Genomic DNA, 21180 nt, shown 5'->3' with positions numbered 1-21180 from the left:
CTGATACGTAATATATCTTCAAATTGTTAGAATAAATAAAAGACATTAATAAAAACCATTTTTAATTACAATTTGAGAGGTTTTAGACAGATCTTAATACAGCGACTATGTATTTAAAATAAATAAAGGTGTTGCCACAATATTTCAAATAATTCTCCTTAATCGTAGATTTTCCTTTGTGAAAACGTTGCCAAAAAAATGTAACCACCTTTTTTAGTTCCTTTCTTCCATATAAATGTAAAAAAAAACAATATTCAAGAATCCCACTTAAAAAGTATTATTTGACACGTGTTTGCATGCTGCTTGAATCTTCTTATTTTCACAAAAACATTTTAGAGAACAATTTACCTGTTATTATCTACACGATAATTTTGTATTCTGGAGAATTTTGTGTCGCAACAATTGGAGATCACTGTGACTGAGTTTTACAGGGGTGCGATATTCAAGGGAAACGGTATGTCACATGCACATCATACGTTAGAGAACATACGAACGGAAAAATTTGTTCAAGTTGATTAATTTTGTTCATATAAGAGAGAGGATAGTCGATAGACTAATCAACGGAGAAAACGCTTTCGCAGAGTCTCTCCTCTCGCCCTTTGCGTTTCGATTCTCCGATTGGTCGTAGTCCGCGGAATTTTCTTGATAATTCAACTAATTTCATTAAGCGGATCACTCTATTTTTCCATCGCCTACCCCGTTTCCGGTATTGTCGCTACTTTTTGGAACACACAGGCACGGGATTTCACTTACGTGTAATTAAATTACTGTTATTACTTAATCGAATAAATAACCGACGGCTCGGTCGAGTTTGAGGCGTGACTTTTCTGTCGCCGATATTCATTCAGGAATCGATGTTCCGCAACTGAGCTCCTACGAATTTGGTAAGATTTCGCTTTTGTTCAACGCGTCGCCTACAGTCAATTCCGATTTGGTATCTGTAAGTGAAAAGAGAATATCTATTTTTTTTCACCCCCTCCACTCCGCCTTTGAACATTTTGTTTTATAGAGGAACGTGATAATATATTTGCAATATTAACACTACTTTTATAATTAACGTTTCAATAATTTATCACTAAACGCGATTATTAATATGAAATTTTATGTCTTTTATTCCAGGAATATGAGATGGCCAGAATTATAGCAAATGCAATTATTTATTTATGTTTATTCTATAGTCTTATTAATGCCAGTGAAAATAATGATAATGACAACCAAGATACAGTATCCAAGACAACATATAAAACTCCAAAGGTATCTGGGTTTGCATATTTAGTAGAAACCTTTGACGATGAGGAAAAGTTTAAGACTACGTGGACATTGTCAGAGAGTAAAAAAGATTCTACAGATGAGGATATAGCTGAATATGATGGTTTGCTTTTAACCTCTTGCTTTCATTGTTTATAAATTTAAAATGTAATGGCATAAATTACAATATATATTATTTTCATAGGAATCTGGTCTATAGAGGAACCCAAGAAGCATGCACAAGAGGGTGACCTAGGATTAGTGTTTAAGAGCAAAGCTAGACATGCTGCTGTGTCTACTGTATTATCTAAACCATTCCACTTCAAAAATAATCCATTAGTTGTACAGTATGAAGTAAATTTTCAAGAAGGTCAAGAATGTGGAGGAGCATATTTGAAGCTGCTTACCTTGGACCCAAAGCTTGAAGATTTAAAGAAGTTCCATGACAAAACTCCTTACACTATAATGTTTGGACCTGATAAATGTGGAAATGATCACAAGGTATACATAAAGATAAAAATCTAACATCTGATTTTTATAAAGCTTTTCCATAAACTAACTTATATTTACTTTTGCTCTAGTTGCGTTTTATATTTCGATACAAAAATCCTTTAAATGGTTCTATAGAGGAGAAACACTGTAAAAAACCAAGAGAACGTTTAGAAGACTTTTTCAAGGATAAGCAACCTCACCTCTATACTTTAATCATTCGCCCGGACAACACTTTCGAAATTAAAATAGATAATAAGATTGTGAACTCTGGTTCGTTACTAGACGATTTTAGTCCACCTGTTAATCCGCCTTTAGAGATAGAAGACCCATCTGATGTTCAACCCAAAGATTGGGATGATAGAGAAAAAATTCCCGATTTATCGGCTGTTAAACCGGACGATTGGGACGAAGATGCACCAGCGCAAATTGTTGATGAAGATGATATTATGCCCGAGGGATGGTTAGAAGATGAACCATTGATGATACCTAATCCTGACTCTGTCAAACCTGAAGACTGGGATGTTGAAATGGATGGGGAATGGGAACCACCTGAAATACCAAATCCAAAGTGCACTGATGTACCAGGATGTGGGCCATACACACAGAAGATGAAAAAAAACCCAAGATACAAGGGTAAATGGTCACCGCCTTTGATAAATAACCCCAATTACAAAGGAAAATGGAAGCCTAAACTAATACACAATCCTAATTATTTCAATGACGAGCATCCATTCCAAATGATGTCTATCGTATGTTTTATTTTTTGTACATTTCATTTCTTTCGTAATCTCAAAATATTCTTAATTCATGTGTTATACATCAAATGTTTACACTTTACAGTTTGCCGTTGGTTTTGAACTTTGGTCTATGTCCACGGATATGTTCTTTGACAACATTCTTATTACTGACAGTGAGGAGGTAGCGAGAAAGTGGGCCGAGGATACGTTCGAAGTACGTCGCGCTAGAATTGCAGAAGAGAGCGTGAGTAATTTTTTTCCCATTTTGATTTAATGATACTACGATTTAACGATGTTTAAAGTTAATTTAACAAGGACCGTGATACGGATAATAGAGACCCAAATTTGTTTATGGAATGTGATAGATGTACACTGTGACACACAGGTAACTTTATGGGGTCGCATATTGACAGCTACGAATTATAAACCAGGCTGGTGGGCGTTGTATTTTGTGTACTGCGCAATACCGATTGTAATATATATTTGGTATCTACAGAAAAGATATCGTGAGGTATATCTAGTGGTCATTCAAACATACAAGTTATTTGCTTTTTATAATGCTGGTACATAAGTATAACAATAGTACTATAGCTAAGTATTTATTAGTAAAGTATCCATATAGATCATTATTATATTGTATAGTACCATGTTTTAATCATAGATCATGTAACTGTGTATATATATCAGATATATTATAAAGTAGCAATAATTCCCACTATCATAAAATTTGGCGAATCCAGAAACTGTGCAGCGTAAACAATACAACTGCAGAATTCCTATGTATGTCACGTATTTATTTCTTGTAATTTTATGATTATTTTACATAGTGGAGCGTATGGCGTCAGATTGGTACATTTACTGCAGAACATCCTTGGATGTGGGCTGTATATATAATAGCTGCCGGTTTCCCCATACTGCTAGTAATATATTGTTGCTGCCTTGCTTCTCAGGTATAAAAAATCATATACCTATATCGACTACGAAAGTATTTTTTTATTTTGTAAATTACAATTATACTTCATATTACTTAATTATGCTTATATAAAAAGTTGCTTACTTTTTGTATATCTACTTCATCTTTTAAAAGTATTTAGAAGTAAGCAAGAGTTCTGCAGCTTTATATAGATTGGTAATAGAAAAAATGTAAGAAAATAAATTGATTGACGTTGTAGGATAAATACGATTTAAAAGATGAGGATAAACAGCCTTTAGAAATAAATGAAGAAACAACACTTCAACAGGAAGAAAATGAAAATGAAAATGAGAATCAACCAGTTAGCACTGAAGCGGACGAAGAAACTGAAAAGGTGAAAGAAACGGAGATGTTAAACGAAACCGAGACGACGAAAGAAACTGAAGAGATAATAGAAAGTGAAGAGAATGTTAGTAAACATGTCATTACAAGCTGATTAAAGTAATACAATTCGGTAATTAAGTTTTATACTTGATTTCTTTTCAGGACAAACCAGCAATAGGTGGTGATGGACCACGACGAAGAAAACCAAATAAAGAATAGAGTTTATTCAAATGTAAACAAAAAGAATTCGTATTACTAAAATATTCATGCAAAACTTTCACATTCCACGTAACACTTCTCATTATGTACGTTAGGATTTTCAATGTCCAGTACATGCAATATGATCACTAGAAACCAGTTCTTTACCTAAAACTTATATTAACTCGGTTCGATCATTAAAGTTTCAGTATATTATACTTTGTGACGAATGATTTCCACGTTAAGCATGTTTCACGTATGAATGATAATACTTAAAAAAAAACAATTTGTAACGAATGATGGTCGGTGTAACTATTTATGCCTTAATAATATATAATGTAGCAATGTAACTTTTGTTATTGTATATTGAAAGTGAATAATAGAATAGATTTATTCACAATTTATGTGTAAGATCAAAAAGAATCATGTGTTTAAATGTTCGTGAATCGTGTTGTGTGGTATTTTAACACATATTACATACGAAAATTACAATATTCAGTTAGTATTTTCGCAGACGTTTATATTATTCAATGTAACGACGTTTCTTAAATAATATGTTTCATTCTTTTACTATTATGTTAATAAAGTGTACAATGTGAATGAAATATTTTCATGTATCGCATGATGTTGTATTATTTATAACTGTTAAGTTTGAAATTGTTTGAGTGTTATTAAAAGAATAAATTATGAACATCTTTTATTATTTTGTACAATAAATCGAGTATATCACTTTTTACTATAAAGAAAAGTTCTAATTTTAAAATCTGGATAGTTTATTTTGTTGAAAGAATTTAATCAATATTTGAGTTTAAAAGTAAGGACTATACTGAAAACGAATCATGAAGTAGATATGTAATGCATGAAGACAAGTTTTATTTTGGGAAACTCACTTTTTTTTCATCTTAAGAAGGAACAAAGTATTAAACTTCATCGTTTGTATGTCTTATAATACAGTATAAAATAAAAACAGCCTTACTTCAAAAGTATAGTTGTGCACTTTTTATACGAATAACTACTATAATACAATTTGCTCTAGCAATTAAAATAAAATTATATTTTTTTTGTAATACTTTCTCGTATCTTTCTTCATTTAAAGGTTTATTATGCTTTGGTTCGAATATATTAAAAAAAATAAAAGTGTAAATATACAATTTGCTATTTTAAATTTTCATTGCAGCAAATAGTTGTTTAAAAATTGATATATCTATTTTTTTTTTCGCATTGCAATTAATCTTAACGGTACGTTATCTAAATATTATACGCAGTATACATCTTAGGTACAGATCACAAATTCAAATATTTGAAGGAAACGACTTAGGGACTAGTAGACGGAATACTGGAATTCTGAGAACATGACTTACAAGTAGGCACTGCACGTTGTGAAAGGTGACCACTAAGAATTGTATGTACACCCATGCACTTTGTACACAGCAAATCGCCGCACGACCAGCAGTGATGCTAAAAAATTTATTTAATTAATTTTTGAACATTTCAATTACAGTATATTTTAGTTTACCTGACGGTTAAATGCATCAAATGTAGTAGAACATGCGCACTCATCCATATTGCGTGCTGATTTCCAATCTAAAGCAACTGTCTTTAATTCATTTTCCAGTTGATTAATTTTTATTTTATTTTTTAGCTTTTCTTCATGATTTGTTGTATTTTCTATTATTGTCTCAGACAATGGATCTTTGGAGAACTTGTTATCAAATTTGAGTTTTCCTTGTACTCCCTTTTTCTGTATATTGTTCAAATTCATTATTGAACTCAAGGAACCAACTCTCTATGGAGTTATGAATAATGTTATAAATCTGATAAATTACTTAATAAAAATTATTAAAAAATGTTTATACCTTTACAAGAAGCTTAACGTGATCTTCTAAACAACTGGTATGATCGTGAATCGTTAAAAGAAAATCTTCGTATGTTTCTCTGGGATGAATACCATTCTCAAATCTGAAGTACATGCCTCGCCATAATCTAGAAATTTGTTTTCACTTAATCTCTGCTCCTTTCTCTTTGAAAATGGAAGCATAAATAACAATTTTGTGTATTACATGATGCTCTGTGGTGCTAATTTCGGTTGGAGAACACTACTGGATTCATCATTAAAACGGTTGCACTTGTAGAGTGGATTTATGTATTCATGCATATTATTCGCCATTAATCCCCACAAAGAATATGTTCTTTCCGATACTCTAAAAATAATTGGAAATAGACGAAGTAATAATCTTTTGTAAAATAAATATATGTTAAAAATAATACCTGAGTATGTATCTTTCTTTTTCTGAGTTTCCTATAAAAGTACCATGTTCGCAACTATGCACGTGATCGTGAAGAGTTAATAAAAAAAGTTCATTAAATTGAAATTTATGTGGATACTGTTGCAGCAACTGATATGTTGCATCAATAAACTGTGTGAAAATTGGCGCTAATTCTTTAACATCACAGCTAATATGGCCGCAACGGTCGTTAAACTTATGTCCAAATGATAACCAGTCTTTCTCTATTAACGCCTAAAATAATTATTTTTTATAAAAAAGAAATAAGAAATAAGAATAAAATTAAAATACTTACATAGAAAGTTTGTGATAATAATTAAATTCTTACTTGAAAACCTTGAATTGTCCTATAAAATGGATCCAATAATAGTGCACTTAATGAACATACTTGAGCAGTGCGATCCCAACCATCGCTACAGTGCACTACTACACTAACACCATTCGAAACTGCTCGAGTAATAAACCAAGCAGTTTCTAATATAGATCGAATGTGTTTAAGCCATCCACTGTTTTCCAACCCACTTAAAAACGCACTCACCAAAGTCGTTCTTTGTACTAGATAGTAATTAATACATTTGAAACATTGAAGAATTATGCTTCAGAGATCAAACTAAAAATAGTAAAATACTTACATTCTATCAACTTGTTTAAACTGGCTCTCATCACATGTATATTTTCAATTCCAAAGAAATGAAACTTTATATTGTCATAAAAGTTTTCATTTTCATACCCTTTTCCAGCAGCTTTATTCGCAAAGGCATTAATCTAAATTAACAAAGTAGAAAATTGATTTCTAATCTATTCATAAATTATACAAGAAAAATTTCATTGAATTGATTTATGTAAAGGATTACTGAAATGTTTACAATTACAAAAATACCTTGGTTGGTGTTTATAGACTTACGCGCGGTCGTGTATCTACAACGTACATATATTTGGAATTGGGATTTGTACATAAAATATTGTACATCATTTGTTCATCCTCAGGACATCGTGCACTAAATCCTGATAAAGGTTGACTGCAACGACAAATAGCAGCCTGCAAAACATTTTATATATGAATTGTAAACTACTATGCACTCTTTAAAATTTAGTTTGTTTGTTTATTACTCGAACCTTGTTAGAATGTAAATATGTTAAAACTGGTAATCTTCCTCTACTTCTAAACTTTGCACTGCCTACCAAGGTGCTATTGGCACATGTACTAGGTACATACAAATACTTTGGATATGTGTCACAAAGCTGGAAACACACTCAATATTTTCATAAAAATTTGAAGCATATTTACGAATTGTAAATACAATAACATATACAATACTATAACATGTATAATATTATTACATACCTCATAATTTGTATTTAAATATGTTAGGGTCCATTCTTCATTTGGAACACCCTGTCTTTGAAACTCACTTCGTATGTTAAAAAAATTCCATCCTGCATGCTGTGGCAAGATGTCTCTATATGCTTGATAATTGAAACAATAAAGATCCTCTACACTTACTAAAAAGAAGATATGTAATGTTGAACATCTGGGTCTTTCAACTAAAAATGTTTTCTTATTTGTTTACCTGGACAAGACAATTTTGATAGTGCTTGATATATGTCATGGCAGTCACGTTCTTTTGGAATAACAAATGTTACAATAAAAAAATGTTTGCACTTAATACATAACGGCGAGCCTGTTGTAGTTAAAGGTTGTTTTTCAATATTTGAAATATGATTATATGCAACCTGTAATGTTATGATATGAAAAGCCATTGTAGATTGCTTTCTAAAGAGAGACCATTGCCATGAAAGGGCTGAATGTAACAGGTTTTACACTCTTACCCAAATATTTTTCTTTCCACTTCGTTCAGTGAACACAAAATGCGTAACGGTTAAATAAAAGGTTCCAATAGAATGATTATTACTATACTTATCAAGAATCCTCACATTTTCTACCTAAAAATCACATTAATGACAGCTGCTATAATCCAACGAAATAATATTTTTGTATCGTTTTAGATTTTAAATTAATAGATTTTTTTTAATTGTTAAAAAAGAAATACGGAAAATATTACATAGATTTTGAAATAATTACTGCAAGGAAACGTATATTCTATATTTTTCTTTACAGATATCAAAAAGTAGTATGTAACAAGAAAGAATAACATATTGACAGGTGTTATAAGTTTGTTCAAAATAACTATGTAATAAGTTGAGTAAACCTTTATTTGAATACCTTTGAATTTTTTATTTGATCCATTTTGTTTTTCCCGTTCGCAATTGTTTACACTTGAGGAATCATCTGATGAATTATAAAATTGGGTACCACTATCTGCGGAACAGCGGTGCTCAACTTGCTATTATCGAGAAATATATCGTTGAACACGGTCATGTTCACGATTGTTAAACGATTGCGCGAACATTATTTTTTTCACAGAAAAAATTGAATCAATATTAATTTTAATTATTGATATTTTATTGAACATTGCAAGCTTCAATAGCTTAGTATGTTTGTTGTAGGTGGCAGCATAGAGATAACCACACTCTTTTGACAGATAGCATTATAAACTTAAAAATACATAATAAATCTGTGTCAAGTTGTTTAGTTTCTTGTCCATTTTATGCAAAAGTTATTTAAATGAACTGTTATTTTTGGAATTGTAATAAATGATATAAATATTTGAAAATTTTGTTGTCTCTAAATTGTTTAAAGCTTTATTATTATTATTATTATTATTATTATTATCAATATTATTAATGTTATTATTAAAAATCTTTGTTGCGTATACATGAAGTAAATATATATTATTTTTACACAGATATATATATATATATATATATATATATATATATCTAAAAATAATATGTATCTAGAATACATATATGTGTGTGACAGACAAATATAGTTAAAAATGCTGTCATAAGATTTAACTTCATACTAATAATAACCAAGTAATTATGAGCAATAAAACTGGAAATGGAGGTGAATCCTTTTTTTTTTTGTAAAATTATGCTCCACTTTAACTATAAAGGATGTATCAATTTAGTAACAAACACTTTGTTAACTTCAATGATTTATTAATATAGGAGAGATAGATCCGGTTCAGGAGGAATTAGCTGGTCGTGTACGGGAAGTGGGAAATCATGCAATTTGGAGTTTGTCCAGTTGTAAACCTGGTTTTGGTGTAGATCAACTACGTGATGATGTTACAGAAACCTATTGGCAATCTGATGGACAATTACCACATTTAGTAAACATACAATTTAAAAGGAAAACGACTATACGCGATATATGCATTTATACAGATTATAAGTTAGATGAAAGTTACACTCCTAGCAGGTAAGATATTTATATCTCTCTAAATTAAAGTAATGCACTGAATTGTTAAAATATAATTGCTGGATTTCTTATAAAGTATTTGTTTTCAGGATAAGTATTAGAGCAGGCACAAATTTTAATGATCTTCAAGAGGTAGAAGTTATGGACTTAAATGAGCCAAGTGGTTGGGTTGTAATTCCAATAAAAGACATAAATGACAGACCTATTAGGACATTTATGATACAAATAGCTGTAATAAGTAATCATCAAAATGGACGAGACACACATATGAGACAAATTAAAGTTCATAGTCCAACACAGGATGTTCTTGGACCACCAGCTCCTTACATTCCAGGCCAATTTCTCACCAATGAACTTTTGCGATATGCCACGGTTAGATAAAACTTAAAGCAATAAATGTTTCATGATCATAGTTAAATAAAAATTGTTCATAAAAAGTCTATAATTTCATTTTGTATATTATTACAACTTGAATGTTAATAAAATATTCATTAAAAGTTAAATGCAAGTTTCACTTAAAATTGGAAGTTGTGTGTATGTATATACATATATATCACATTTAAATTTAGAGAATTTCTACCAGTACTACAAGAAAAAAAAAGTATAAACATACATGACTTTCCTTCCATCTATGAGACATTCATACTTATAAATTGATAATCCAAGTGGTAATCTGAGAGTGTTCATGTAAAAATGTTGTTAAATCTTTTATTAATTTTTGTATTAAGTAATGTAACAAGTTGTCAACCACATTTACAAAGGAATTATGCTCTAAATAATGCACTTGAACAAACAACAAACTTTTTTGAGGAATTGAGATCAGACTATGGTATGGAATTCTGGGTAAAATGAAAAATTAAATGTATTTATTTATATATTACAGTTTAAAATATTATGTTTAGCATTTAAAAATTTGAATGAAGATATATTGATTAAAATCAATGAAAAAATTATAGAGCACACTAAAAATACATCTTTTACTCGATATAAGAGAAAAATATCAAATGTTTCCATTAAAGGTATGTACTCATTATGGATAGCATATAAATGATAATAATTTTATAATACTATATCTATTTACATAATAGCATTACTATGATTATAATAATTTTATTGCAAATGATTAATTTGGCAGTTCTGTAGATTTACCTTCAATTCCAAATAGTTCCTTAAATGCATGCTGCATCTTATGCTCTGTTAAATATTTTAATAATTGTCCCATATCGTTGTGACGTTCAAATGTAGGAAAAGATATTTCTTGAAAATTATTAAATTTACGCACACTATCAATGTTCTTACAATCTTCCTCTTTTTCTAATAATCTTATCAATATTCTGTGCCAATTCATAGATTTAATCTAAAAATTGAAAAATGATATTCAACCTTTCAAAATTATAATCTAAACATAACAAAACTGTAAAAGCTAATACTTTCTGCCAGCAGTAGTCACAGTCTTTAAAAACACCTTCCATGCAAATAACACCTGGCTTTCCTGCCAAACAAAAGCCAGTAATAGAATTTTCTTTTGCCAAGGCAGTTATGCTTTTTCTCTTGAACTTGCTGTAGATATGATGACTATATATCCAATATCTAGCAAAAATTGTAGATCCTGCCTGCTTGTTATCTTTGTTTACACAATCATATTCCTTTTTCTGATTCATATTAGATGCTGCAATGTAATCTTCACCATTGTCTTGTAACCATGATATTAACATGTAGATGCATGGTTCACCTTCCTCTTGACATTTAACAACATCATTTAGTGATTGGTTTAAAAGCAACTGTTGAGTTCGATTCAATGATGAACTTCTAGCATAAATCTCTGGCTTCTCTTTGGGATAATTAGCTGACAAACTAACCAACATTTCAATTGTTCCCTATGGAGGAGATTGGGTGTTTCATTTTATAAACATTATGTTAATTAATATTTGTTTATCTTACATCATTCATTGAAAGTTCAATTGAATATTCCAATCTTCGAGGAAGTTCTTGTGCAGGATTTTTAATAAAGTCATTAACATCTACCAACGTTCCATAGTCGGCAATAATTAATTCTTTTGGATAAATGGATTTTAATGCTTCCAATTCGCAAACTTGTACCGTTAAATTTTCGTTCATTTCCTCGGATGTGGACATATTGTATGATTTTACATATATGGGCAAACGGTCGAGTTTTTATAGTATAAAAACGAAAAAAAACAAATAATGTTGTGATTACTAGAGTATCGCTAATGTTGATACCTCCGTTTTAGAAGTATATAATATATATATCGTAGAGTGACCACGTGTACTTTGGCAGGTGTAGTAATCGATAAGTCGAACTTTGAATCGATTAACATTTAAATTTGAATATTTTGAACTGCACTCAAATTTTATGCATTTTATACATTATCAATTGTAAAATATATTCTGATAACTTTTAGGTATTGATGTATTGAACGAATTTCAAGATTTCGATCAATTGAACTTCAACAACGTCCAAGACGTAAATTTCTTTTCTCTTCAAAACGAACTTGAGTTATCTTGGTTCGTTATAATTTTAGATAGTTCTAAAATATCTTTATACCAGATAAATGTGCGTCATATTATAAAAATATTATTAATAATATTAAAAATTAAAAATAAGTGTTAATGCTTCGTTTTTAAGTTTTTAATGTTCATTTCAGAATAACACTTTCAATTATGTTACTGCTTATATTCTGGCCAATGGCAAGCAAATAATTGTAAATAGCCGTACCTACGAAGCTTTTTTAATAGTACAAAATCAGGATGGTTCAGTTCTCATTTTGCACTTCACAAAAGTCAAGGAGAACTATTATTTGTATCCTATTCAAGACTTTGAATCTAATAATATAACCCATCTAGCAATTTGGAAAGGAATGAACCAACTGTACTTAGGCATTGCATCAAATTCAAACATTTCAGTTTTCATTTGGTTGGGTTATTACTTTGATTTAGTGCAGGTTATAAATCATGGTACCAACAAATTAATTCCTTTCTTTAGCAAGGGATTCATGTACATTGCTGCAACTGGACCCACCACTTTAATTTTCAAGTATTTTTTAAGATCAAATAAATTTACAGTGACACAGAGATTACCAGCAAGTCAAGATGTTTCATCTTTTCAATTAAATGAAGGTCATTTTATGGAACACTATCTGAGTCTTTCCATGGAGTCATTTATAATTATATATAAAGAAATCCATGATCGTTTTGTTCCATTTCAACAAATTTCCCCTGGCAGCTTTACAGTACCAATAATTTCAAACAAAGCAATTGTACTTTTATCTTTGTATGAAGATACAATATTGATCTATTCATATAATGGCTGGAGATTTGTGGAATCAAATATAAAATTGTCTAGAGTTCGTAAATTTCATCAAGTTACATTGTATGGAAAAGAGTTGTTGCTGATAAAATATAAAAATGATACATGGACACTAAAACAACCAATATGGACCAAAAAGAAATCTCACAAAGATTTGCAAGAAGAAATCAGAGCATGGAACATGAATGCTATGAATATAACTCAAAGAATATCGAAAAGAATACCTGATTCAAAGAATTCTATTAAAATTTTGAAAGGCAACATAGATCAGCTTTTTGTTCACAATGTAAAATTTTATGTTTCGAGTAAATGAAAATAATTCAGGTTAATTAAATACTCTTAAATCTTTTAATATCTTTGCAGATAAATGAGTATAACTCACAAGCATTAAAGGATGTATCAAAACAGTATAAAAAAGTGGTCTCAAAGCTTCAAGAACAAAAAGATATTATAAATAGAAAATTGAACTTCAACAATTTAACTTTTACTTCTTTACATGCAAAGAATATTCAAGTTAAATGTAAAACAAAATGTAAAATCAATTGTCTGAATATTAAAAGAAATCCTAATCTTCTGTCTCTGTTAAAAACTACAAAAGACAATGATCGTACACTGAATTTCAAAGCCATGAATGTTAAAGAAATAAAGAATTGGAAATGTCCACTATTTAGTCTTCCAGTAGAAAATATTTTTGTTAACAAGACAATTAATGGGAAACCATTAAATGATTTTCAGGAAAATGTTCTTAAAGTAATTGGCGATCAAAATATCTTAGGTAGAATTTTCTGATATTAATTTTGTATCCAAAATAAAATTAATTATCTCGTATTAATTGTGTCACAAGAATTATCTACACAAAATATATTATATTACAGGAGAACACACCTTCAACAGTATGAATGTGACAGATGCTTTAATACTACTGAATATTAACCCAAATTTGACTAAACAAGAAATACAAGCAAGAGAAATAAGAGTTAAACAATTAAATTTAACAGATGGTGGAATCTTATTATCGTTAAATGGTCCTCCCACCAAAATGAGTGGTTTGATCAAAGCATCTAAAGTAAAAGTAAAGGACAATATCCATTTAAAAGGAAGATTATTAGGCAATTCAACAAAATTCTTATTACCTGTAACAATAATTTCCAACTCAATGATCTTAAATGATTTCGTCCTAGATAATCTCAAGATTGAAAATTTAAAATCAAAAGATTTGATTGCTAATAAAACAGGATCAGTTAAAAATATTTTATCAAATGTAGTACCTTTACACAATAATGTATCGGTATCTTTAATACTTTCAAGTAAAAGAATGGTAAGAAGTTAACAATTTTTTATAAAACATAAACTTTTAAGGTATATCTTTGTTTTGATAAGTAAATAAATAATTTAGAAATGGAGCAATGTTACTTTACATAGTTTTCGAAATTGGATCACTGCTAATTCTCTAAATAGAATTATCATAACAGGAAGAAAACATATTTACCATAATGTAGAGTTACAAAAGTCTACATATAAAAATTTAAAATTCCCACAGTATGTTTATTTAACATATATCATAGTTAAAGACCCAATACTCTTATCTTATATATAAAAACTATTTTTTCATGTAAAGGATTGAGACACCATTATGCAGTACTACTATAATAATTGTACCTGAAATGAAGACTATCACACTAGTAGCAAACAATATTACTGTAAAAGGATTGACAAGTTCACATGTTTTTGGGAATCTAAGTGAAAAATATTTTACTCAGAATTCAACCTTTTTGTTCAAACTCTTCAATCTGACTGGTGAACGATTCTATCATAATGTTACTGTAAAGAATATATCTGTAACATACATGAATAATGTAAATGTAACAGGTAAATTTCAAGTTACTCTGTAAATTGCATAATTTCTTTCAATATTACGATTGATACTTCTATCATTTCATCTTCACTTATACAGAAATGAAAAGACTTACAAATTTATGGATTGAGCCTAACACTCTGAAATCTCAAATCAAGGCAATAAATTTAATCATTGACACTCTTCGATCACCCATTCAATTTTGCAGAGAACCACCCAAAGTAATAAGAAATATTATATCAGAACAAAATATTTACACAAATAGCATTAATAATGTAAATTTTGTTGATTTTCTGTCCAATGCTATCAAACTTGAAGATATGATATCTTTAGGAAACATAACATTTGGTGAGTTATAATTTTTAATTATTAGTATTATTAAAGTTATTTCAAATTATTAATTTATATTTTTACTAATGTTTTAATAATTTTTACAGACAATGGTTTCAAAACAACTTATATGTACACTTCTTATCTCCCATTAAATTTGACACAATTAGAAGAAAATCCTAATCTGCATAAAAAACGGATTTCTGGAAGCATAGAAACAAATGCGATAAATTTGCCATATTTTATTGCATTTGCAAAAAGTGAGATTCTGTCCAATATTGTTATTAAAGGATCTGCAACATTTTTAACAGAACCAATAATACAAAATATAAATAATATCATGTTAGAAAAATTATTTACAAGAATTTGGATGATAACAAACTTTACAGTTTTTTATGGGAAAAATCTACACATTATAAATGCACTGATGAAAGGAAATATTACTCTAAATGTCAGAAAATTTCGTTATTTTATAAATTTTTTATTAGAATTTGCTGCATACTATATAATAACAATCTATTTCAGAATTCTTTGAACATATTAAATCTTGAAAACTGGGAGAACATATCGAAACGTATTTTAAGTAAAACAAGATTGCAAGAAATAACTGTTTTTGCTTCTTTAAACAGTGTTGAAACACCTGTTATCACAAGTACTTCAACCATGAAGTCTTTAGTGTCAAGCTTTAACGATACATTTGATAATGCCTTAGTAAAATATAGAAAACAAGAAGTCAAGGCAAAATGGATATTCAATAAATTAAAGGCCTTAGGTAATAAATTACGTGTAATAAGTAATCATTTTTATTACTTATTAATTCTCTTTTATTCATTTAGGCAAATTGCATGCAAAGAAGAAAATTAACAACATGAATCTTAAAACAGATATTATTAGAAACGATTCTGAAACAAATGTTGTACTTGGGAAGAAAACAGTGGGAGTACTAACTGTAGAAAATTTAAATGGTTTAAATTTCAATGAATTGGCTAAGAATACTTTAATGCAAAAGGAGAAGTTTGTAACCATTACGGGACAAAAAAATTTTAATATCGTCACCATTAACAATATGAAGTAATTAATCAAATAAATTTATGTATTATTAATTGTAATTAGTTCTATTATGTTTTTACTTAGACAGTAATTGGTATTTACTACACAGTTTATCTGGCACTATAATGGGATACAAGATACAGGAAGCATTATTAAAATCTGCAAAGCAAACTCTCTATAATCGAAAAACAATTAAAGGATCTTTCAATGCATCAATGCTTGTTATTGATGGTTTTGTAAATGACGTAAACTTAACTGATTTAATGAATCATCAATTAAGAAAACAGAAACCTTCGCAAGTAATAAAATCAAAAATTATATTACAAAATACCTTGAAAATTATTGGGAAACTCACAATGAGTGGTTCTTATGGCAAAGCAGAGTTAAAGAACCCTTATAAAACTTATTCCAATGTAGTGGCCATTACAGAAAAAATGAGGAAATATTCGAAAATGACAGATATAATTAATGTATCATTACAGAGTGAGTTATTATTCCCTTTATTTTTATCCTTTTAATTTACTGTTATTAGTTTTCATTTTTATATTTTATTACTATTGTAGATCGGGCAATTTATGTGAGCAAATTAGAAGTTACAAAGGAGATGAATGTCACCGATGTTTCTAATGAAAATATAATAATTCAACAAGAACAGTACAAAACTAATAATTATTTCCACCGTTGCGCTAATGATAATGCAACAAATATTGATTTTAATGTAAATTCAAACGACTCTGTATTGATAAAATCAATTTCGCTGGCCGAGGAAGAATTCGTTATTTGGATAAAATCCGATTTTGTTTCTATATATATATGTAACAATACAGGGAAAAGCTTTTCTCATTTAAAAGGTTTGTTCCATACTTATTTTATGAATCTAGTATCAATAAGAAAGATAAAAATTTTAAGACATTAACAAAATGCTATAAAATGTCTATAGTACAATTTTTATAATCTGGTAATTTGGTATTTCGACATGTCCAGTAATCCGGCATTTAATGGCTGTTTTCATATTTCAATTTCTCAGAATAGAACAATGCAAGTTATTTACTTCTAATGACCCGTTAGTCATTAGAGAAGCCACAATTTTCAAGTGGTCGTTTTTTGCTTTTTTATTGGCAAAGACGAGAGCAAGTCTAATACAAAACAGACGAAGTATTATTATTGCTTTGTTTCCCTTTAACTTATTCTGGTTCCATCTCATTTTTACCTTCTCAGAGCAGGAATAAATCAGAAATGGTGAAGAGAATACTCAGCTCTCAGTGTGTAGACTAAACCCAGTTTTCAACGAATAAATATTCTATTGTATGATCTTATAATATGCTTAATAATCATTTACAGATTTATATATTCCAAACATAATTGACGCTTTCGTGGAATCGATGTTACACTCGTTGTGGATCATTCTACGACTGTCCTCGCAAACACTGGTGCTACATTATCAACCCTGGAATGATGTACAAAAATATGTTTTACCAGTCACAGATGTGTTTAGGACGAGCAGGACTTTAAACGATCAACTATTATTATTGTTATCAGATGGTATCTGGAATCTGGAAGGACTCGCGAGTCCCCGAAATATCATTAAAATTCCCCTTAAAGGAAAAATAGAGACCCTTATTGATGGACCAAACTATTATGTGAAATGCAAGTTGAAGAACAATGCAACCCTAATGAAGGCACGATACGTTGGAAACTAAGCACTATATCCATTGGTTATGATAATTTTAATGTATTACCAATTTAATACTATATTTCGTTAATGTTAAAATGTTCGAGTCCTAAATAATATGCAATGAATAATGTATAATTATCGTAGTTTAGTCGCAAGTAGTATAATAAATTAGAATTCTCTACAAATATAGAAGTATAAATGTTCTTATAAAGAGAACCAATATCCACATATTGTACATTACAAAGAGCTTATCTAAAGGAATTTGTAGAGTAATTTTTCACATATTAGATACATTTTTGTAAAGAGGTCCAGCTGCAATTGAAGACTGTGCTATCTAAAAAATAAAAGAAATTAGTGCACGACCTAAAGTGAGAATACATTAAATAATTGAAAAACAAACTTTTCCAGCTTTCTTAATGACAGTGACTTCTCCTGGCTTTACTTTTTCGATGTTCACGTTCGGTTTCTTCTCTTCTACTTTGAACATCTTCTACAAAACAAATATTTCGATCCTGCAAATGTTAAAACCTACCTATTTCTCTAATTGGACAGTTCATGTTCTTACAAGATCCTTCTTGTTAAATTTCTCCTCCATTTTCTTCCTTTCCTCCATCGCGGTGTTCAAGGCAGTTTGCTCGGCTGGCGTGAGTACTAGAAGTCGAGAATCCATAGCGATCCAGTCACTGGTGATGATCTGACTCAACGTCCAACGTTTCGTCGGTACTGGCTCAAGAAGACTCGTCACTAATTTTTTTACGTTTTCGCTCAGAATCGGTGCGATTTTACTACGAAATTTCCATTTCCGGTTCCTCTGTTGCTCGTACAAACGTTTGATGTCGGTGTCGTCGAACGGCATCGCTTTGTTCAAAAGGATGTATAATATGACTCCCAACGACCAGATGTCGGCGATCTTTGGATTGTACGGGGCACCGCGAAGAATCTCCGGCGCGGCGTACGACAACGAACCGCAATAAGTGTCGCTGAGGACGTGTTTGCCACGGTTGTCGATCACGTAACGCGCGAATCCAAAATCGGCGAGCTTTACGTTGTAATTCGATGTGAGAAGAACGTTCTCGCACTTCATGTCACGGTGAGCAATCTCCAACTCGTGTAGATATTGAAGACCTAGAAGAGAAATGGACTTAACTCTCTGTTCCAATCCTACGGAGTTACGTTTAGAATCTTATTCTCGCACTTCGATCTGCTGGACCCGATAATAACAAATACAAAATCATCTACCATGTGTCGGTCAACTGGTCGTCACGAATCGAGTATTTCACGATGGATGTAAGATACCTACGTACTCTCAAACTGTCCGGTAGAAAAAAAATGTTTCAAACAGGATTTACTCTGTTTCGTGTAAGACTCGAACTTTGTCTGGCTGAAGATCGGTCCGAGATTTCAAGGACGTTTATCATTGTTCAAAGTCCTTTGTCACTGAACATTCGGAAAATGTTCTTCATCTTCTGTATTCGAAAGGACGATCTTGGACATTGAGCTCTACTTCGTAGAAGATTACTTTTCCACGATCGGCGACTTTATATTATCAGAAGAGTCGGGGAGCTTCGTGAAAGATAAAGTTTAACGAGATGAATTCGTTTATGTGTGTCACGTAAAAAAAAAAGAGTAGAGATCGTATTAAAATCTCGGAGGCATCTACCCCTGGACAAAACCTGTGAGTAGTTCTCTAGACACCCAATTATCATTACTTCGTACACCCGTAGAAGTAATTTTGATCGACCAATTGATTTTATTTTTACAGTGTTACTTGGTTATCTTGTAACGGGTAATTCCGCGCGGATCGTTAGAGAATAAAATTTAATTCTATACTTAAATTACCCAGTCCAAGCTGTCGGAGCCACACTCGTGCTTGACCCTCCGCGACCGCACCATTCTTCAGGACGAACTCAAGAAGATCGCCATTCTCGGCGAATCGCATGAATATAAAGTACTTCGTTCGCCTCTGGAATATACTGTGCACGTGCACTATGTGTGGGTGGTTCAGCTTCACCAAGATGTCGAGTTCGCGGGGTAAAAATTTCCGAACAAAATCCTTCGGCGCTTTCCCGGTGTCTATCACTTTGCAGGCCAATTTATTGTTCCTGTCGGGGTCGGCTTCCGTTTTGTATTCCGCTAGATATACCTAGAATTTCATTATTTTAAAATGGTAAATATTTTGAATCGTTCGAGTAACAAGGATGGTCGCAGAATCCATAGCAGAGTAGCAGTAGCGAAGCGGAATTTATGACACTATTCTTATGATAATGGTATTTAAGTGACAATTAAAAAATTAATTTCGGGAGAGGGGCTTTAAATACGAACAGAGAACAATTCGATCGGAAGCAATTGATTTTAATTTAATTTTTGTAGCTATTTTTTTTCCTTGTAGGATTAATTTAATTCCGACTTGGATTTTAATAACAATTGAAATTCACCTTCGCGTAAGAACCTTCGCCCAGTTTTTTCAGAAACTTGTAACCGCGTGCGAATAAAACGGCTTGTTCGGATAACGACTGATTCAAATCCGTCATGAGATATCGCGATCCACTGGTGACATCCTACCTTCTCTGTTACCATAATAAGTAATTACGGTTATCGCTTTTCGTTGCGTTCTCTTCTCAAAAGGAATGTTATGCTCATTAATCCTAACATTCGAAAAGTTAACCGGAAATAATTTTACCTCTCCCCTTAAATTTTTCGATAATATTTAAACAAATAGTACAACAAAGAAATATTTTATTTATCACATTTTGAAAAAAATTTCTCTATTTTGTCTGCATTCATACTTGTAAATCCGTTTCCCTACTGCATGTTAGACGTCACTTTTCGAAAGACTGTAATGTATCGATTTCGTGGTTGACTAACGAAAATTTTTATTCGAAAGCGAGGATGTTTTTACTGTGACATTCATAAATGTTTTATAATACTTTGCGTTTGTCGTTATTCTTCACTTTCCGTTACAAATTAAAACTGCAATGCTGTAAACTAGAATAGAGTTCTGGCAATGAAGATGCCTGTTTTTACTTAACCATTTTGTCTAATTAATATCTCGCTCGAAATAGAGTGTGACAAAGGAAATCATGGCCTACTTTGCCTGACAGTATCTGTAAAATAATAAAAGAGATTTTTTTACTATACATTTGGCCACATTAAGTCGTTATAAATCATATACATTATAAACTTTTTAAATGATTGGGCTATAATGTTACAAATGATGTAATACTTTGTTTTAATGATAAATAAAAAAATTAATTTTAGTATCTGCGGGAAGAATTCAAAATTTAAAGGCCGGATATACCAGCCACGTCGAGATTTATCGATTTGACTTTGACTTTGCGATATCTCGAAGATTCTTGT

At 30.7% G+C, this 21180-nt stretch overlaps 6 protein-coding genes across 9 annotated transcripts; 3 read left to right on the top strand and 3 right to left on the bottom strand.

Moving 5' to 3' along the window:
* Positions 1–305: 305 nt before the first annotated feature.
* LOC143153258 (calnexin) lies at positions 306–4596 on the top strand. Of its 4 annotated transcripts, none has more exons than XM_076324253.1 (8): positions 306–454; positions 1120–1372; positions 1454–1749; positions 1830–2489; positions 2581–2721; positions 2863–2988; positions 3650–3859; positions 3937–4596. In XM_076324253.1, exons 2-8 carry the CDS (start codon positions 1129–1131, stop codon positions 3991–3993), a joined length of 1734 nt encoding a protein of 577 aa, XP_076180368.1. In that variant the 5' UTR covers positions 306–454; positions 1120–1128; the 3' UTR covers positions 3994–4596. The 4 variants fall into 4 exon arrangements, with proteins under 4 accessions (XP_076180368.1, XP_076180367.1, XP_076180370.1 ...); XM_076324252.1 differs by lacking the exon at positions 306–454 and adding an exon at positions 461–884 and having other exon boundaries at positions 3937–4595; XM_076324255.1 differs by lacking the exons at positions 306–454; positions 2863–2988 and adding exons at positions 461–884; positions 3305–3427 and having other exon boundaries at positions 3937–4589.
* A 397-nt stretch (positions 4597–4993) lies between these two features.
* Mtmr6 (Myotubularin related protein 6) lies at positions 4994–8787 on the bottom strand. The gene is made up of 13 exons (XM_076323990.1): positions 8482–8787; positions 8088–8201; positions 7829–7991; positions 7603–7760; positions 7374–7499; positions 7162–7296; positions 6890–7022; positions 6586–6812; positions 6241–6491; positions 6033–6173; positions 5829–5955; positions 5489–5758; positions 4994–5430 (listed from the first exon to the last, which is right to left on the bottom strand). The coding sequence occupies exons 1-13, from the start codon at positions 8503–8505 to the stop codon at positions 5287–5289; spliced, it is 2013 nt and encodes a 670-aa protein (XP_076180105.1). The 5' UTR covers positions 8506–8787; the 3' UTR covers positions 4994–5286.
* Positions 8788–9092: 305 nt separating this feature from the next.
* On the top strand, positions 9093–10102 carry Apc10 (anaphase-promoting complex subunit 10). The gene is made up of 3 exons (XM_076324187.1): positions 9093–9228; positions 9333–9585; positions 9675–10102. Exons 1-3 carry the CDS (start codon positions 9204–9206, stop codon positions 9964–9966), a joined length of 570 nt encoding a protein of 189 aa, XP_076180302.1. The 5' UTR covers positions 9093–9203; the 3' UTR covers positions 9967–10102.
* A 334-nt stretch (positions 10103–10436) lies between these two features.
* Positions 10437–11831, bottom strand: LOC143153095 (RWD domain-containing protein 2A). Its single transcript, XM_076323924.1, has 3 exons — positions 11527–11831; positions 11016–11462; positions 10437–10942 (listed from the first exon to the last, which is right to left on the bottom strand). Exons 1-3 carry the CDS (start codon positions 11719–11721, stop codon positions 10709–10711), a joined length of 876 nt encoding a protein of 291 aa, XP_076180039.1. The 5' UTR covers positions 11722–11831; the 3' UTR covers positions 10437–10708.
* On the top strand, positions 11741–17877 carry LOC143153045 (uncharacterized). Its single transcript, XM_076323792.1, has 15 exons — positions 11741–11744; positions 12009–12160; positions 12252–13199; positions 13277–13688; positions 13789–14231; positions 14310–14452; positions 14532–14782; positions 14868–15116; positions 15206–15549; positions 15624–15870; positions 15935–16169; positions 16258–16631; positions 16712–16999; positions 17490–17605; positions 17688–17877. The coding sequence occupies exons 1-15, from the start codon at positions 11741–11743 to the stop codon at positions 17757–17759; spliced, it is 4278 nt and encodes a 1425-aa protein (XP_076179907.1). The 3' UTR covers positions 17760–17877.
* Positions 17502–20354, bottom strand: LOC143153093 (testis-specific serine/threonine-protein kinase 6). The gene is made up of 5 exons (XM_076323923.1): positions 20259–20354; positions 19663–19966; positions 18389–18948; positions 18224–18313; positions 17502–18157 (listed from the first exon to the last, which is right to left on the bottom strand). Exons 1-5 carry the CDS (start codon positions 20352–20354, stop codon positions 18101–18103), a joined length of 1107 nt encoding a protein of 368 aa, XP_076180038.1. The 3' UTR covers positions 17502–18100.
* Positions 20355–21180: the final 826 nt, after the last annotated feature.

This window comes from Ptiloglossa arizonensis, chromosome 12 (assembly GCF_051014685.1).
Source record: "Ptiloglossa arizonensis isolate GNS036 chromosome 12, iyPtiAriz1_principal, whole genome shotgun sequence".
In the NCBI taxonomy this organism is placed as follows: Eukaryota; Metazoa; Arthropoda; class Insecta; order Hymenoptera; family Colletidae; genus Ptiloglossa; species Ptiloglossa arizonensis.
The sequence above is the reverse complement of the archived record's forward strand: the minus strand, read 5'-3'. Positions and strand labels throughout refer to the sequence as shown.

What these genes read in the sequence shown, in the direction of transcription:
- LOC143153258 (XM_076324253.1), top strand. Translation starts at nt 1,129, where the DNA reads ATGGCCAGAATTATAGCAAATGCAATTATTTATTTATGTTTATTCTAT. An exon ending in CTAGAATTGCAGAAGAGAGC is followed by an intron (nt 2,722 to 2,862) that starts GTGAGTAATTTT and finishes TGTGACACACAG; the next exon opens with GTAACTTTATGGGGTCGCAT. An exon ending in TAATAGAAAGTGAAGAGAAT is followed by an intron (nt 3,860 to 3,936) that starts GTTAGTAAACAT and finishes ATTTCTTTTCAG; the next exon opens with GACAAACCAGCAATAGGTGG.
- Mtmr6 (XM_076323990.1), bottom strand. Translation starts at nt 8,505, where the DNA reads ATGGATCAAATAAAAAATTCAAAG. An exon ending in ATTTAAATACAAATTATGAG is followed by an intron (nt 7,500 to 7,602) that starts GTATGTAATAAT and finishes GTGTGTTTCCAG; the next exon opens with CTTTGTGACACATATCCAAA. An exon ending in GGACAATTCAAGGTTTTCAA is followed by an intron (nt 6,492 to 6,585) that starts GTAAGAATTTAA and finishes TAATTATTTTAG; the next exon opens with GCGTTAATAGAGAAAGACTG.
- Apc10 (XM_076324187.1), top strand. Translation starts at nt 9,204, where the DNA reads ATGAGCAATAAAACTGGAAATGGAG. An exon ending in CAATAAAACTGGAAATGGAG is followed by an intron (nt 9,229 to 9,332) that starts GTGAATCCTTTT and finishes TTATTAATATAG; the next exon opens with GAGAGATAGATCCGGTTCAG. An exon ending in GAAAGTTACACTCCTAGCAG is followed by an intron (nt 9,586 to 9,674) that starts GTAAGATATTTA and finishes ATTTGTTTTCAG; the next exon opens with GATAAGTATTAGAGCAGGCA.
- LOC143153095 (XM_076323924.1), bottom strand. Translation starts at nt 11,721, where the DNA reads ATGTCCACATCCGAGGAAATGAACGAAAATTTAACGGTACAAGTTTGC. An exon ending in TTGAACTTTCAATGAATGAT is followed by an intron (nt 11,463 to 11,526) that starts GTAAGATAAACA and finishes TCTCCTCCATAG; the next exon opens with GGAACAATTGAAATGTTGGT. An exon ending in GTGACTACTGCTGGCAGAAA is followed by an intron (nt 10,943 to 11,015) that starts GTATTAGCTTTT and finishes TTCAATTTTTAG; the next exon opens with ATTAAATCTATGAATTGGCA.
- LOC143153045 (XM_076323792.1), top strand. An exon ending in TGGCGATCAAAATATCTTAG is followed by an intron (nt 13,689 to 13,788) that starts GTAGAATTTTCT and finishes ATTATATTACAG; the next exon opens with GAGAACACACCTTCAACAGT. An exon ending in AAGCTTTTCTCATTTAAAAG is followed by an intron (nt 17,000 to 17,489) that starts GTTTGTTCCATA and finishes AATCATTTACAG; the next exon opens with ATTTATATATTCCAAACATA.
- LOC143153093 (XM_076323923.1), bottom strand. Translation starts at nt 20,354, where the DNA reads ATGACGGATTTGAATCAGTCGTTATCCGAACAAGCCGTTTTATTCGCA. An exon ending in GCGAAGGTTCTTACGCGAAG is followed by an intron (nt 19,967 to 20,258) that starts GTGAATTTCAAT and finishes ATGAAATTCTAG; the next exon opens with GTATATCTAGCGGAATACAA. An exon ending in TCATTAAGAAAGCTGGAAAA is followed by an intron (nt 18,158 to 18,223) that starts GTTTGTTTTTCA and finishes TTTATTTTTTAG; the next exon opens with ATAGCACAGTCTTCAATTGC.